This window comes from Lycorma delicatula, chromosome 1 (assembly GCF_047948215.1).
Source record: "Lycorma delicatula isolate Av1 chromosome 1, ASM4794821v1, whole genome shotgun sequence".
In the NCBI taxonomy this organism is placed as follows: Eukaryota; Metazoa; Arthropoda; class Insecta; order Hemiptera; family Fulgoridae; genus Lycorma; species Lycorma delicatula.
In genome coordinates this window covers 233,022,392-233,038,388 of record NC_134455.1, presented here as the reverse complement: position 1 = coordinate 233,038,388, position 15,997 = coordinate 233,022,392, and the positions used below count along the sequence as shown (strand labels likewise).

At 31.1% G+C, this 15,997-nt stretch overlaps 1 protein-coding gene across 2 annotated transcripts in view; it reads left to right on the top strand.

Annotated features, from left to right (window-relative positions):
• The window catches only part of LOC142329561 (hsp70-Hsp90 organising protein-like), a 49,153-nt gene that overhangs the window by 10,636 nt on the left and 22,520 nt on the right, over positions 1-15,997 (top strand). For both annotated transcript variants that reach the window (XM_075374248.1, XM_075374239.1), the window contains exons 3-4: positions 3,949-4,102; positions 14,542-14,642. In XM_075374248.1, coding sequence (XP_075230363.1) covers positions 3,949-4,102; positions 14,542-14,642 — 255 coding nt within the window. The remainder of the gene's footprint in view (positions 1-3,948; positions 4,103-14,541; positions 14,643-15,997) is intronic.

Below are 15,997 nucleotides of genomic sequence, written 5' to 3'. Positions count from 1 at the left end.
AAACCGGAACTCAATTCACTGGCACACTATCTCAAGGGTTGAATGTTGTGTCAGCCACTACTTTGCATTATTATTGATAAAGTTTACAAACTATTCATATGAATCATGTTAATGACTGGCTAAAAGAAACTATTTAAATTAATTGCTTTTGTAAGTACATCATCCAAGTAAATAAAGCAGAATGAGAACAAATTTAAGCTTGTAACAGTAGCACGACTGATTTTTTCTAACTGTTAACATAATGTTTTATTAAACTAATATCTAAAGGTTTAGCAGTTATCATTTCAAGAAAAATTGTACATCTTCTGTTTGGTAATTTTATTATATTTATTGTATGAATGTGATTTATACATAGTAATTTATTAATAAAGAGGAGAAAACCTATGTAAAGATTCTTTTGAAACATTTGGTAAAAGAGCACATTTGCATAATATTTGATTTTTTTTCAATATATTATTTATTTATGAGCAGTTTACATTGCTCCTTTTTTTACGTTCTTATTTTCAATTTAGTTAATTACTCTTATAGACATTTAATGTGATCAATAATGATGTGATAATTACATTTTAAAATGTGCTATTTTTTAACATTAGGTGTTAAACATGTGCACAAGATTAAATAAAATAAAATCATAATAATGACAACATAGAGAATAAAATCAAATTCTTAATAATGTTATTAAAAAATGATACAAACTCAAGATAAGATTATATATTCTTTATAATATTTTCCATGTCTGAATGATCAATAGAAGTTCAGTAATTAATTATAGCACTTTTAGAAAAGTAAGTCAGTCTTACAGGGCAATTTCTAATATTTCAATATTAAGTGAGGGTACAAAGAAGTGAATTCAGAAAAGATTAAAAATTATACATAATCAAAATGGAAATGGAAGGTGTCAAAAATCAGAAGTATTAGCTGTAATTATAAGATAATAGGAACAGATACACGTGATGCAAGAAACCCCTGCCTCAAGGGAATAACCTTATGATGTTTATTATTTAGAGACTTATTTAGTTCAGTGATGTTTAATGTACTTGCAGTTGACTTGCAATTAAGACTCTGACAGTGAGTATATTGTGACTGCCTCTTGCCCTGATTACTGCTTCCATTCTAGTTAAACTCCTGATCAAATTTTGTTTTCTGTGAATAATATTCTGTGATATTTAAATTATAGATTCTTATTAGTTGTTAAAGACTTGCTGACCAAGCACTCTAAATGAGTCTTGTAAAAGTATTGTATCTTGCAAATTCCTTTGTTTCACTATGTTTTGTACCTACAAAAATTAACAAAGTTTGAGGTTATTTCAATTTTCTTGAATGAAAAATTAATTTTGCATGTTGCTAATTATGTTAAGAGAATTTGAAATGAGTAGAATCCTGCCTACAAGAAAATTTTTCCTCAGTCCCATGAATTTGAATTAAAAGGTAATATTTTGTTTTTCCTATAATGTTTTTTCACTAAAATGAAAATAGAAACAAAAAATCTACCATGTTAATAGAAGATTGTACTGGATTTCCAGTATTGTCCAATAAATTATTATTAATGCTATGAATACATGCAAATATCTTGTTTTAATGTCCATTTATCCGCGGGTAAATTAATCAGTATAAACAAAAAATTTAATCTTGTTAATGTTTTTTGCTAACCTTTAAGTTGTCTACATTTTCATTATAACATTTACTATATTTTAAACTTATATAACTGGTCTAGCTGTATATTGCTATTTAATATTACTTATATGTGATAAGATCATAATTTAAACAACACATGGTTTACAATATTTTGACCATAGGAACAGTACCTGTTACAGTTTCTTCATATAATGAATCATGTTTTTATTAATGTGTGAATAATATCTAATATTTATCATCAGGACAAAATGACAAGGATGAAATGCACATCTTCTATGATAGTGATATAGTGAGAACCTCAACATAGGTGTAGAAATAAACAATATAAATATAAGATACCATAGTTCAGCATTATCCATAGGACTAGTTTTCTCCAGCAAAAGATAATTCAGAATTGCTTACCATACTTTTTAATCTATATTGTTAGCCTGAAAATAACAAAAACCTGTTATCGATCACAACAAACTTTTTTCCTTTACATTAGGATTGGATAAATGTAGTTGTATTCCTTATTTAATTAAAATTTTAAATAGTAAACAAATTAAAAAATTTTTTTTTTGGTGTCAAAATTATATCAGTGCTTTATTTAAAAATTTGTCTTATTTAAACACATAATTAATTTAGCTGGCAAGAATGTCATGGAAGCATTTTGATGTCATACTGCCTTCATATAAACTTAAAATTTTTATTTATATTTTTCTGGCTATTTCAGAGGAAGCATGTTGATGTAGAAGTAGATTATGTCTGCACTCTGAGCAATCAGAATGCAGACTAGTGTAAGCAGAATAATGTAACTTAAATACATATACCCTTATAGTGCACTGTAAGAGTGTGTTGTAGAGCTGTATACAGATTATAAAGATTTCAAAGAAACTAATTTCTGTTGTATTATGTTATACTTCAAAATCAATCATCATTTATAATGGCTATAATATAAATTATATATATATATGTATATATATAATATAAATTATATATATACATATACTTTTTGAAGAAAATACTGTATTACTTGGTCACAGGGTGGGAATGAATTTTCTTTACGTTGTGTTATAAGAAATATGAAAATACTATTAATTTAAATTGTAGTTTCTTTATATATTTATTTATAGGCATATGTATACAATTTTGTGGTATGAAAATCTCCAAAATACTTTATTATTTCATTGAAATTTTGTATGCTGTAGTAGTATATCTGGAGTTATTATACATGTGAAAATTTGGTGAAGATTGGTTTGAGTCATTCTTGAGTTGCATTTAATTTAAGTAGGAAAAATTTGAGTGGGGCAAATTAAAAGCATGGTTTATTATAATGCTGTAAGTTAGATCATTGACAGTTTCTTTATCTAGGATACCTATTGTTAGCAATATTTGTTATATTGTTTGGTTCATTCAGGTAGTGTTTCCTACTTTGAGAGTCATGATGACTGGGTAAGTTTTTTTATCTAAGGGTTAAGTTGACTGTGTACTGGTGTATTTTCATATGCGTTTATGCAGTGACACATTGTTGAGCGAGTTGAAACTGGATGTTTGTGTATAGGGTCTCCTGGTTAATCGAATGTATGTATTTCATTATGCTCAGAAAATCAGTACATCTCTGGCCGCAAAATAGTGAGGGTATCGGAATTATTAACTTATTTTTGATTTTCTTTTATAGTCTATTAAAATTATTTTTTATATTTGTGTATAGTTTTATTTTATTTTAATTTGCTTCGTGATTTTTTACTTATTTCTGTTTCTTATTTATTTCCTAATTCATTTTCTTTGTAAAATTTTAGTTTAGATTGAGTTGATATTTTTTCAAAAGGAAACGAAATAAAATAACAAATAGTCTTCTTGAACAGAACTGCACAAGAGTTTTTTTTTAAGAACAGCATATAGGTTGTTCAAAGTAAAAAAGTCAGTTGGTCCTATAATGTGCGTTAAGTGAACTTTATTATTACAGTAATCGGTGAATATTACTATAGTAATGGGGGAAAAGTTTTATATAAATTGGCAGCTCTTTCTTTATGTATTGTACACTCTTATGATAGATATATAATTCTAAATATATGAGACATCATTCTAATAGCCATATTACTTTGCTGTTTTTTTTGTTTTTTTTTGATTGGCAAGCTCATTAATATTTAATAGAATTTGCAATTTTATTATTTGTCAAATTAGTATCATTTATATACATTTTTTATTTATTTTTAATAAAGAAAAAGTAATGTATTCCTAGTTATTACTTCTATGAATAAAATGATGTTAGTTCTGTTAAGTAGAAAGATTAAGATCATTTGAAATATAAATGCTGGGAATTATTTTTTACAGGGTTATTTTCGACTAGGTGAAGTACAGCGTTGTACATATCAGTTTGTTGATGCTCTTCTTTCATATAGAAGTGCTCTTGAATTGCAACCTAATGATTCTATGATTATTGAAGCATTAACAAAAACAGCTCATGAAAATCGGAAAGAGAGAAAAGGTATCTATTTTTCTTGTGTTTTTTGATTCTATTCATTTTGAGTTAAATTTTGAAAACTGATTTTCATTATTCTTATATGTCTTACAGTGAAAGAGGACATGTCTGCTGATGTATCCTTTTTCATTAAACACCAAAGAGGGGAAACATGTAATGTCCCTTTTCCATCCTTTTGCAATTTCAGTACTGAATGCATGCATTCATTTTTTAAAACATCAGCTGATTTATATACATACTGATTGCTTATTTGTGATAGTTACATCATGAGGGATTTTCAACCTTTTGATCCATATGATAAATGTTGAACATTGGTGTAGCTTTTACACTTTTGTATACAACTTATTTGTTGCAGTTTTACAATTTATTTCATAATATCTAGAAATACCTCAAGGTAAATATTACTTAAGATTTCTCAGGTTAAGGCATCAAATATTCTTCTTCAAACTCCATGTTTGTGTATTATGTGAAATATTACTGTTGATAAATTTCAGTTCACTTAAAAAATTGAATTTCATTGATACATTGTCTGCCTGATTAGTTAAAAACTTCTGGTCAATGTATCTTTTTCTGCCTGATTTGAAATCATGTTTATGATAAATAATTTATAAAGCAGTCATTCCACTTTTATTAAGTACACAATTTTTTGGAACAGATTTAAGGCTTATTTTTAACAGATTATAAACCAGTTCTAATTCTTTTTGAACAGAGAAAAGAGAGCTATTATTTTAATTTTCTTTTTGAAAGTATTTCCTTTGGCATTCTATTTCCTTATCCTTTAGGTTTGCTGAAGGGTTTGGAATTTAAAACAGAAACTTGATCTCTTGGCCCATCCTACTGCAGTCATTCATAAGAACAATTGAAAATCTATTAAACCAAAATAATTTTATTAAATAATTTACTTAATTCATATGTAAGGAAAGTACTAAGTAAGTAATTATATTGATTTAGATTAATTTTTGTAAAGTATTTGTTGAGATTAAAATAAAAATTGTGATAAAAAATATCCAACCTCTAATCAGAGCACAGAAAAGAGAGAAAAGATTACATTATGTAGGAGGCTTTTGGAACATATGTAGACCTACTTAGCAGTAGTGATGGGCATAGACTGTGCCTATATCAGTTGGTTTAAAATAAAAAGGTTGCAAAAAAACCTGAAAAGTCACATCTACAATTTTGTATAAGCTATAATATCTTCATTCATTTGTAAACTGGATTATAATATACCATAAAAATCCAATTTGTAGTAAGAAATACTACTAATTGGATTAAATTGTGTTCCTTGTCACATCATTAAAAGGTTTAGAATAATCTATCTGTATATTTTGAATTACTTTCTCCATAAATTTTAGTGAAATGCACTTATAAAATGAAACATCATTTCTATACACACCCTTTTCATAAAGTTATGAAAGCTGGTACTGGTGTTTGCCAATTCTTTGTAATTCTTATAAGCAAAAACCATTTGTTGTGCTTGATTGAAGGGTTACTTAAAAAGGCGTAAGTCGAGAGTTCTATGGTTTGAGTCCTTGTAAAGGCAGTTGCTTTTATATGTATTTCAATATTAGGCTGTGGATACTGGTGTTCTTTGGTGGTTGGATTTCATTTAACCACACATCTCAGGATTGGTCGACCTGAGATTGTCGTTTACATTGATACATATCATCCCTCTGGAACTGACAGGCAGAGGGAGGCAGCATGACATACTGAAAACTTTTAAATTCCTGAATTTTTAATTAAGTTTATTGTCCAGTACAGGAAAAATAATCAAAGTTACTAAACTTTACTTTTTACTTCATCTGCAAATCATATATTTCATTCCACTACCTAAAACAGTCATATAAATTTTAATAACTTTAAGAAGGATTTTTTATCGTGTGGACTTAGCACATTTTTTTGTATTACATAGTATCACTTTTTGATAATATGTTTCTTTGTATTACTATGTGATACTATGTTTCTTTAAAGAGTTTTAATTTTCATAAAATCAAGCACCAGATTAATTTTTGTAGTTTTCATCTTCACTATAACTACTTATTTTATTCAGAATATCATTTCCTGCATATTCAGGTAGTATTTCTTCCCATTTGGTATTCTGACAACCTATTATTATTCATTATAAACTATGAAAAACTAAACAAAACAAATATCATGTAATAAGTAGTTGTACTTCATCTAAAACTTTGTGTTTTAGGTTAATTAATAAAATAAATAACAAATCTATAATTGAACTCATATGTGTTTGATTCAGAATAAAGCATACAATCTAATGAATCAAATGAATATACTATCAAATGATCAATTTAAGATTAATGCAGATAAATGGCAACAAAATTACATTGCTCTAAAGATAAAAGTTACATTTAGGACCTGTGAAGTTTTTCACTTAACTCACTGTTTCTCAACCTTCTCCAAGGGAGGCGTGATAACACTAAATGGGGGACACAAACATATCAAAAAGAAAATATTATTAAAAAAAATTATTAATTTACTGAAAGGAAAGCAAAACAAAATACATCCTGACATATTAATAAAATACACATTTACACTGATATAATACGTTTATAAATAAGATTGCATCAGTACTGCACAATGTATTTAATAAAATTAACTTTACTAAATTAAAAACAAATTTAATAATTATTTGTACTTTCTTGGGCCTGTCTTGCAGAGCAAAGTTTTTCAAAGGAAAGTTTAATATTAAAAATAGACATTCTTGAGTTCTTTTTCTATATTTACTCGAGATCTATATTTTGTCTTCAAAGCAGCCATTGCAGAAAATCCGGTTTCGCAAAGGTATGATGTTAAAAATGGTAATAGTGTATGAAATGCTCTTGTTTTAAGTGCAGAAAACTCGTCATCCGCCCCTGCCCAAGATTCAATGAGTGATTTATTACTAAATTGTCTTTTGATTTCCCCACTTGTGAAGTCTATGAAGATTTCTTCTTCAGCAGTTGCGAGACCTTCAGGAGTATTTTGAAATAGATCTCTAACCCATTCATAACTTGCTACCAAATTGTCATCCGCAAGAAAATACTTTAATTCTTTGCTGCATGGCTAAATGATTTTCAATAGTTACAAAAACAGTTTTCACATGTTCCTCTTCAGTCTTGTAAGTTTTAACACATTCATCCACATTTACAAACATTTCTAGGTTTTTTGTTTTAAATTTTTCCTCCATAATTCCAGTTTTGTACAAAAAACATTAAATTTATCATTTGTATCCAACATGTGTGTATTTGCTCCTTGGAGTTGAAGATTCAAGGTTTTTAATTTTTCAAATATGTCGAACAAGTAGCTCAATTCCATCTCAAATAAACTGTCACGAAACTTCTCGGCTTCCAGTCAGTTTTCCTCTTCTAGGCAAATGGGGCAATTTCATTTCATAATTCATAAACATGTTGCAAAAATTTCCCATGTGATAACCATCTTGCCTTACAATAATATTGAAACGCTGAATTTGCTGCACCCATGGCTACAAAGTGCAAAAAAGGTTCTCAATTTTAGGGGTCTCATTTTTTTATAATTTACTACGGCTAGAGGTATTGCAGCAAATAGATGAAGAAAGAAGCATTTGGAAAAATATAGTTAAAAGAAGAGATAGACTTATAGGCCACATACTAAGGCATCCTCGAATAGTCGCTTTAATATTGGAAGGGCAGGTAGAAGGAAAAAATTGTGTAGGCAGGCCACGTTTGGAATATGTAAAACAAATTGTTGGGGATGTAGGATGTAGGGGGTATACTGAAATGAAACGACTAGCACTGGATAGGAAATCTTGGAGAGCTGCATCAAACCAGTCAAATGACTGAAGACAAAAAATAAACTACGGCTACAACTGTCAGCATAATATTCAGACCAGGAATCATTTCTTTGTAACTCAGAACTTCTCTGTGGATCATGCAGTGTGATCACACACTGTGGAGATTTTTGTTTCACAAGTGCTTGTATACTTTCGAATCTTCGAGACATGGAACGAGCACAGTTGGTGTATATTCAGACACAATTTTTCCACTCTATGTTGCCTCTTTTATAAAATCATTTCAGATAGCAAATAATGTAAGTGGTTGCTTTGAGTTCTGTTGGTTTGCAGAAAAGCAAAAAAAAAGGATAAACCCCCCTTCTATAAATAAAATTATGTTTTTGGGGTTTTGGTTCTTCTACTAATGACTACCATCACAAAATTGAATATAGGCAATGAATTGAGCATCTTTATTGCTATCTGTTGCTTCATCAAGCTGAATTGAAAACAGTTTGTCATGAAACTTCCTGAAAAGCTGATGCTGTACATCTTCAGCTTTATCATCAATTCAACGGGCAACAGTATCATTTGATAGAGAGGTATGGACTGTAGTTGTTTGGTAAAATCATCTCCAAACACAGTTTCAATTGCAGCTGACAAAATCAGCTCTTCACCAATGGTCTGAGGCTTTTTACATCTGGCTATTTTATATCAAACTTTGTAAGAGGCAAATAAAGTTTTTCATTCACAGACAAATTTTTTTTAAAATGATTTTTGCTTTTCATATGATTTTAATTTTAGTTTGAAAAATTCTTGGGGTTTCTTATCTTTCTCACTATCAAGAGTTTCCAAATGTCATTTAAGTTTATTAGGGTTCATGCTGTTTGCTGCCAAACATTTTGAGTAAATGTCACGCTGGGGCTTTTCTTCTTCATTTACTTCACTACTGGTAAACCCAAAATAGAATGTTTTCTTTATTTTATTTTCAGAACTATGCTCGTCTGTGCATTTGATGCATGTTGAAGCGAGCATTAGACGATATTGAATTGTCTAATGCTCGCTTATGCCCACTTAAATTAACTACTGTGAATTGCAATTAACACACAAATGACAACATACACATTCACAATAAATTATATAGCGATAGAAGGATTGATTTGACTGAGACTGGCTGGAATTGAACGAAGTGCAGCATTTATACACGTTTGCACAGATGGTCGCGTGACATTCCAGAATTTTCAAGACAACTTGGAACTTCTTGTGAAGCCGCGAGAATAACCAATATGGTGCATGTAAGACAAAGAAGCATAGATTCTGGTTTTGTTATTGCAGTGGATAGGTGTTTAGTTTCAAAATACTCAAAATACATTATTATATGAGAGGGGGGGCGTGATGAAAATTGGGTCGCAAATACTTGAGAAACATTGACTCAATTGATTAATTGAAAAATGGTATTAATTATCAGCTGATATATATAGATCATTTGTTGACTTCCAACACGTACACTTGTTTTAAAAGGTGTGATTGGAAAATTTTAAGAATGGGCTTGTAATTTCAAAATGGCAGTACATACAGGCTATTATTGTGATGGCTCTCCTTTAAAGTAGTCCCCTTCTGACTGAACACACTGACTCAAACAGTGATTCCATTTTTGGTGGAATCATTCCTGAAAATTTTCTTTCTTGGATGTTTTGAACCCTCTCCATATATACCTGGATCTTCAGTCAAGTCAAATCGGTTTCATTTCATTGAAAATTTCAATTTATGAGAAGGATAGAAGTTGGAAGAGGCTAAATCAGGGGAATAGAGCAGGATAAAAATCAGCGGTTTCAGAACAGGAATTTGGAATTTAGCCAAAAATTCTGCAATTGAGAACACACGTAGGTGTGTTGTGGTGGAGGATCCAGTTCTTGTCTCACCAGAGTGCAGGCCTTTTATTCCTCACATTTTCGTGCAAATGCTGAAGGACACTTATAGTATTCCTGGTTATCTATTTGCTTCCCTAGGGGAAAATTAGTGATACATGATACCTGTATAATTGACGAAAACCACCAACATTGTCTTCATTTTTAACCAAATTTGTCATGCTTTTTTCAGTCATTGCAAACTTGGTCCCGTCCACTGTAATGATTGTGTCTTTGTTTCTCAGTCATACTCATAAACCACGATTCGTCGCCTGTAATTAACCTTTGTAACAAATGTGGGTCGGTTTCGGCTCAATTGATCAGTTCTTGAGAAATTTCAAGTCATTGTTGTTTCTGCTGGTCGAACAATTTTGGAATTAATTTCACAGACCTTAAACGCATGTTCAAATTTTTAATTAAAGTTGACTGAACCACGTACTAATGTAAATTCAATTAATCAGCCATCTCCCTAAATGTCAGTGTATGGTCTCAGAGTACACTAAATCGCAAACTTATATTTTTGTTGGTTTTTGAAGTGGAAGACTGACCAGCTGGATCAGGGTCATCTTCAGCTGATTTGGCCAACTTTAAATCTGAGCCGGATAAATGAGCCAGATAAAACCATTTGACCAGCTCGTATATTTATCCCCAAAAGCTGTTTTTAGAGTTCATAATTGTTTGAAGTAATGGTACTGGTTTTCAAACAAGATTTGACACAGATGCATTGTTGCATTTTTTCATTCATTTTACAAAGTCAGTAATCCACGTAAAACAAAAAACATATCATCTCTTGCCACTATGCCAGTCTTTACTGAACAAAGATATCAGTGATTTTTTCAGGATGTTTCAAGAACAAAATAAGTTTCCTTTTCCACTCCTGCAGACAAATCTACCCCTTCCTATTGCACAATGGCAACACTTGTCTTAAGACATTCCAATCACACCTCTATTTTTTTTTTTTTTTGTCTTCAATCATTTGACTTATTTGATGCAGCTCTCCAAGATTCCCTATCTAGTGCTAGTCGTTTCATTTCAGTATACCCTCTACATCCTACATCCCTAACAATTTGTTTTACATATTCCAAACGTGGCCTGCCTACACAATTTTTTCCTTCTACCTGCCCTTCCAATATTAAAGCGACTATTCGAGGATGCCTTAGTATGTGGCCTATAAGTCTGTCTCTTCTTTTAACTATATTTTTCCAAATGCTTCTTTCTTCATCTATTTGCCGCAATACCTCTTCATTTGTCACTTTATCCACCCATCTGATTTTTAACATTCTCCTATAGCACCACATTTCAAAAGCTTCTAAACTTTTCTTCTCAGATACTCCGATTGTCCAAGTTTCACTTCCATATAAAGCGACACTCCCAACATATACTTTCAAAAATCTTTTCCTGACATTTAAATTAATTTTTGATGTAAACAAATTATATTTCTTACTGAAGGCTCGTTTAGCTTGTGCTATTCGGCATTTTATATCGCTCCTGCTTCGTCCATCTTTAGTAATTCTACTTCCCAAATAACAAAATTCTTCTACCTCCATAATCTTTTCTCCTCCTATTTTCAGATTCAGTGGTCCATCTTTGTTATTTCTACTACATTTCATTACTTTTGTTTTGTTCTTGTTTATTTTCATGCGATAGTTCTTGCGTAGGACTTCATCTATGCCGTTCATTGTTTCTTCTTAATCCTTTTTACTCTCGGCTAGAATTACTATATCATCAGCAAATCGTAGCATCTTTATCTTTTCACCTTGTACTGTTACTCCGAATCAAAATTGTTCTTTAACATCATTAACTGCTAGTTCCATGTAAAGATTAAAAAGTAACGGATATAGGGAACATCCTTGTCGGACTCCATTTCTTATTACGGCTTCGTTCTTATGTTCTTCAATTGATACTGTTGCTGTTTGGTTCCTGTACATGTTAGCAATTGTTCTTCTATCTCTGTATTTGAACCCTAATTTTTTTAAAATGCTGAACATTTTATTCCAGTCTACGTTATCGAATGCTTTTTCTAGGTCTATAAACGCCAAGTATGTTGGTTTGTTTTTCTTTAATCTTGCTTCTACTATTAATCTGAGGCCTAAAATTGCTTCCCTTGCCCCTATACTTTTCCTGAAACCAAATTGGTCTTCTCCTAACACTTCTTACACTCTCCTCTCAATTCTTCTGTATAGAATTCTAGTTAAGATTTTTGATGCATGACTAGTTAAACTAATTGTTCTGTATTCTTCACATTTATCTGCCCCTGCTTTCTTTGGTATCATTACTATAACACTTTTTTTGAAATCTGACGGAAATTCCCCTTTTTCATAAATATTACACACCAGTTTGTATAATCTATCAATCGCTTCCTCACCTGCACTGCGCAGTAATTCTACAGGTATTCCGTCTATTCCAGGAGCCTTTCTGCCATTTAAATCTTTTAATGCTTTCTTAAATTCAGATCTCAATACTGTTTCTCCCATTTCATCCTCCTCAACTTCCTCTTCTTCCTCTATAACACCATTTTCTAATTCATTTCCTCCGTATAACTCTTCAATATATTCTACCCAACTATCGACTTTACCTTTCGTATTATATATTGGTGTATCATCTTTGTTTAACACATTATTAGATTTTATTTATGTACCCCAAAATTTTCCTTAACTTTCCTGTATGCTCCATCTATTTTACCAATGTTCATTTCTCTTTCCACTTCTGAACACTTTTCTTTAATCCACTCTTCTTTCGCCAGTTTGCATTTCCTGTTTATAGCATTTCTTAATTGCCGATAGTTCCTTTTACTTTCTTCATCACTATCATTCTTATATTTTCTACGTTCATCCATCAGCTGCAATATATTGTCTGAATCCCAAGGTTTTCTACCAGTTCTCTTTATTCCGCCTAAGTTTGCTTCTGCTGATTTAAGAATTTCCTTTTTAACATTCTCCCATTCTACTTCTACATTTTCTACCTTATCTTTTTTACTCAAACCTCTTGCGATGTCCTCCTCAAAAGTCTTCTTTACCTACTCTTCCTCAAGCTTCTCTAAATTCCACCGATTCATCTGACACCTTTTCTTCAGGTTTTTAAACCCCAATCTACATTTCATTATCACCAAATTATGGTCGCTATCAATGTCTGCTCCAGGGTAAGTTTTGCAGTCAACGAGTTATTTCTAAATCTTTGTTTAACCATGATATAATCTATCTGATACCTTGCAATATCGCCTGGCTTTTTCCAAGTGTATATTCTTCTATTATGATTTTTAAATTGGGTGTTGGCAATTACTAAATTATACTTCGTCCAAAACTCTATAAGTCGGTCCCCTCTTTCATTCCTTTTGCCCAGCCATATTCACCCACTATATTTCCTTCCTTGCCTTTTCCAATGCTTGCATTCCAATCTCCAACTATTATTAAATTTTCATCTCCTTTTACGTGTTTAATTGCTTCATCAATCTCTTCATATACACACTCTACCTCATCATCATCATGGGCGCTTGTAGGCATATAGACGTTAACGATCGTTGTCGGTTTAGGTTTTGATTTTATCCTTATTACACAGATTCTATCGCTATCCATCTTGAAATACTCCACTCTCCTCCCTATCTTCTTGTTCATCACGAAACCTACTCCTGCCTGTCCATTATTTGACGCTGAGTTAATTACTCTAAAATCACCCGACCAAAAGTCGCCTTCCTCTTCCCACCGAACCTCACTAATTCCTACTATATCCACATTTATCCTATCCATTTCCCTTTTTAAATTTTCTAGTCTACCAACCTTTTTTAAGCTTCTAACATTCCACGCTCCGACTCGTAGAATGTTATTTTTTAATTTTCTGGTGACCCCTTCCTTAGTAGTCCCCACCCGGAGATCCGAACGGGGGACTAGTTTACCTCCGGAATATTTTACCAAGGAAGGCGCCTCCATTATTGCTATGTGAAAATGCAGAGAGCCACATTTTCTTGGAAAAAAAAAACAGCTGTAGTTTTCCATTGCTTTCAGCTGCGCAGTACTCAGAGGACTGAGTGATGTTGATATGGCCGTTTAAGTCATTGTGACTCACGCCCCTAACAACTACTGAAAGAGCTACTGCCCTCTTTCAGGAATCATTCCTTAGTCTGGCTCTCAACAGATACCTCTCCGATATGGTTGCACCTTCGGTCCAGCTACTCTGTATCCCTGAGCACTCAAGCCCCCTCACCAACGGCAAGGTCTCATGATTCATAGAGGAGGAATCACACCTCATATAACAGAAATATGTTAATGAAATTAATTCTTTTTTTAAAAAAATAAAGGTTATTAATTAATTAAAGCAGAGTCTTTCTGATTTAACTGGTTAAAAGTGATTTTTAGTAAAGCTGTAATTAGAACAAGAGTTTTTTCTTTCCAAAAACATAAAAGTAGTATTATAGTTTTACCAGTTTTTTATATGACTATAGCATAAGTGACAAATAATTTTACTAAAGGTGGTATCAGTAACTCAGAATTAGAGAACTATTATTAAGTATAGAGCTTTTCATTGGACATAAGGCAGTTTAGATCCAATGAAATGTTGAAAACATTTTGACAGTTTTCAGTTGAGTATTCTGTAAAGTTATTCGTTTTGAAAAATGACTACTTAATTTTTTACTAGCTACAAGTCTGTATTAATAAGTTTAAAGTCATTGGTCTTGCATCTTATTTGAAATAGAAAGGTATAATATTTAAAATGAAGAGAAGATCTTTGTAGATTCTGTGGTTTGAAAATATGTTTTGGTTAATGAACTGAAAATTAATTAGAAATTTATGATTTTTTTCTTGCAGCAGATATACAGATTCCATGGTTGGGTGCAGGCCTTGGTATTATTTTAGGAGTTGCAATTGTTATTTCTGATTATGCTTTTACTCAATCACCTTCATTATCAGTAAGTGTGTTATGACATATATTTAACATGAATATTGTACTATATATATATATATATATATATATATATATATATATATATATATATATATATATATATATATATATATATAATAAATTAATGCTCAGCTTTATCATCAATCTTTAGCTTTATTTAATTTCATTCAATATTTGTCAATCCTGTAATGAACAGTTTGTAATAGTAAATGGCACAGAACTGAATTTAACATCGAAGCAGACGGACCAGCTTTATTGGTTTGTGAGTGAATTACTCAACATATAGTTTCATGGCTTCCAACAATGTCTGTACTGCACAACCTGACTAACCGTTCTTTTTCCATTTCCTGGAGAGAAATTAGTGCACCACAAGTGCTCATGTTATTCCTAGTGCGTTTTGTTTTAAGTTTAGATTTCTACTTTTTGTTTTTATTTTCTTTTAATTTTGTTGTTGTCCTATTAATCTTATATTTTATTTTGATATTCCATTTTTTTTTTCCCAGGCAATGGCAACACGAAAATATTTTTTGCCCCAAAAAATTGGCATTTAGGCTACGTTTTTTGTTTTGTCTTTGTTTTTAACATTTTTGTTTGTTAATTTTGTTTTTATATTTCATGTTCAGGTGATGATAACGCTGTAGCGTTTTTCACCCAGCAAAAAACTCGACCAAAAAAAAATATATTTCTAGTGCGAGTAAGATGAATCAAGACATGAAATTGTTTCTCTGTAGTTTTAGGTTTTTCTTGTGGTAGCACAAGGAAAAGGCTAAAAGTAAATTACTAGTTTTTATGTTTTTCAATAGAAATGAATAAATTTATATTTTTTTGTTGAATTTCATCAAAAATCATTTATTTGTATTGTGAATTGATTGCTGTTTTGAAAGAATATAATTTAAAACATTATTAAGAATCCAAGCATGTTGCAAAATTTGATGCTGTATGAGGACATCATGGATTGATGTGAAAGTTTTAAAATAGCATCTACAAAGCCAGCAATCTATAATTACTAAACAAAACCAGTATGAAAGTAAGTATTATTGTAGCAGAAAAAATTGCTTCTCAATGTATACTTTATATTGATGTTGACTATTAAATAATGTGTGGAATCTACTACAGAAATACAAGGTCTGTAAGTAAATTAATGAGACTAGTTTTTTTTGGCAGCCAAAGTGACAACACTGTAAAGTTACTAGTAAACGTATGGTTATATGAACAGCTGATTTATATTAGGTATTAATATTTTTAGTCTATTGTTGCCACATGAGACAAGTTTTTGTGTGAGTTACAAAAATTAGTGGTACTGATTATGAGCAAAGTTGTGCAATCTAACCCTATCAATCCCCTATTAATCAACCCTGA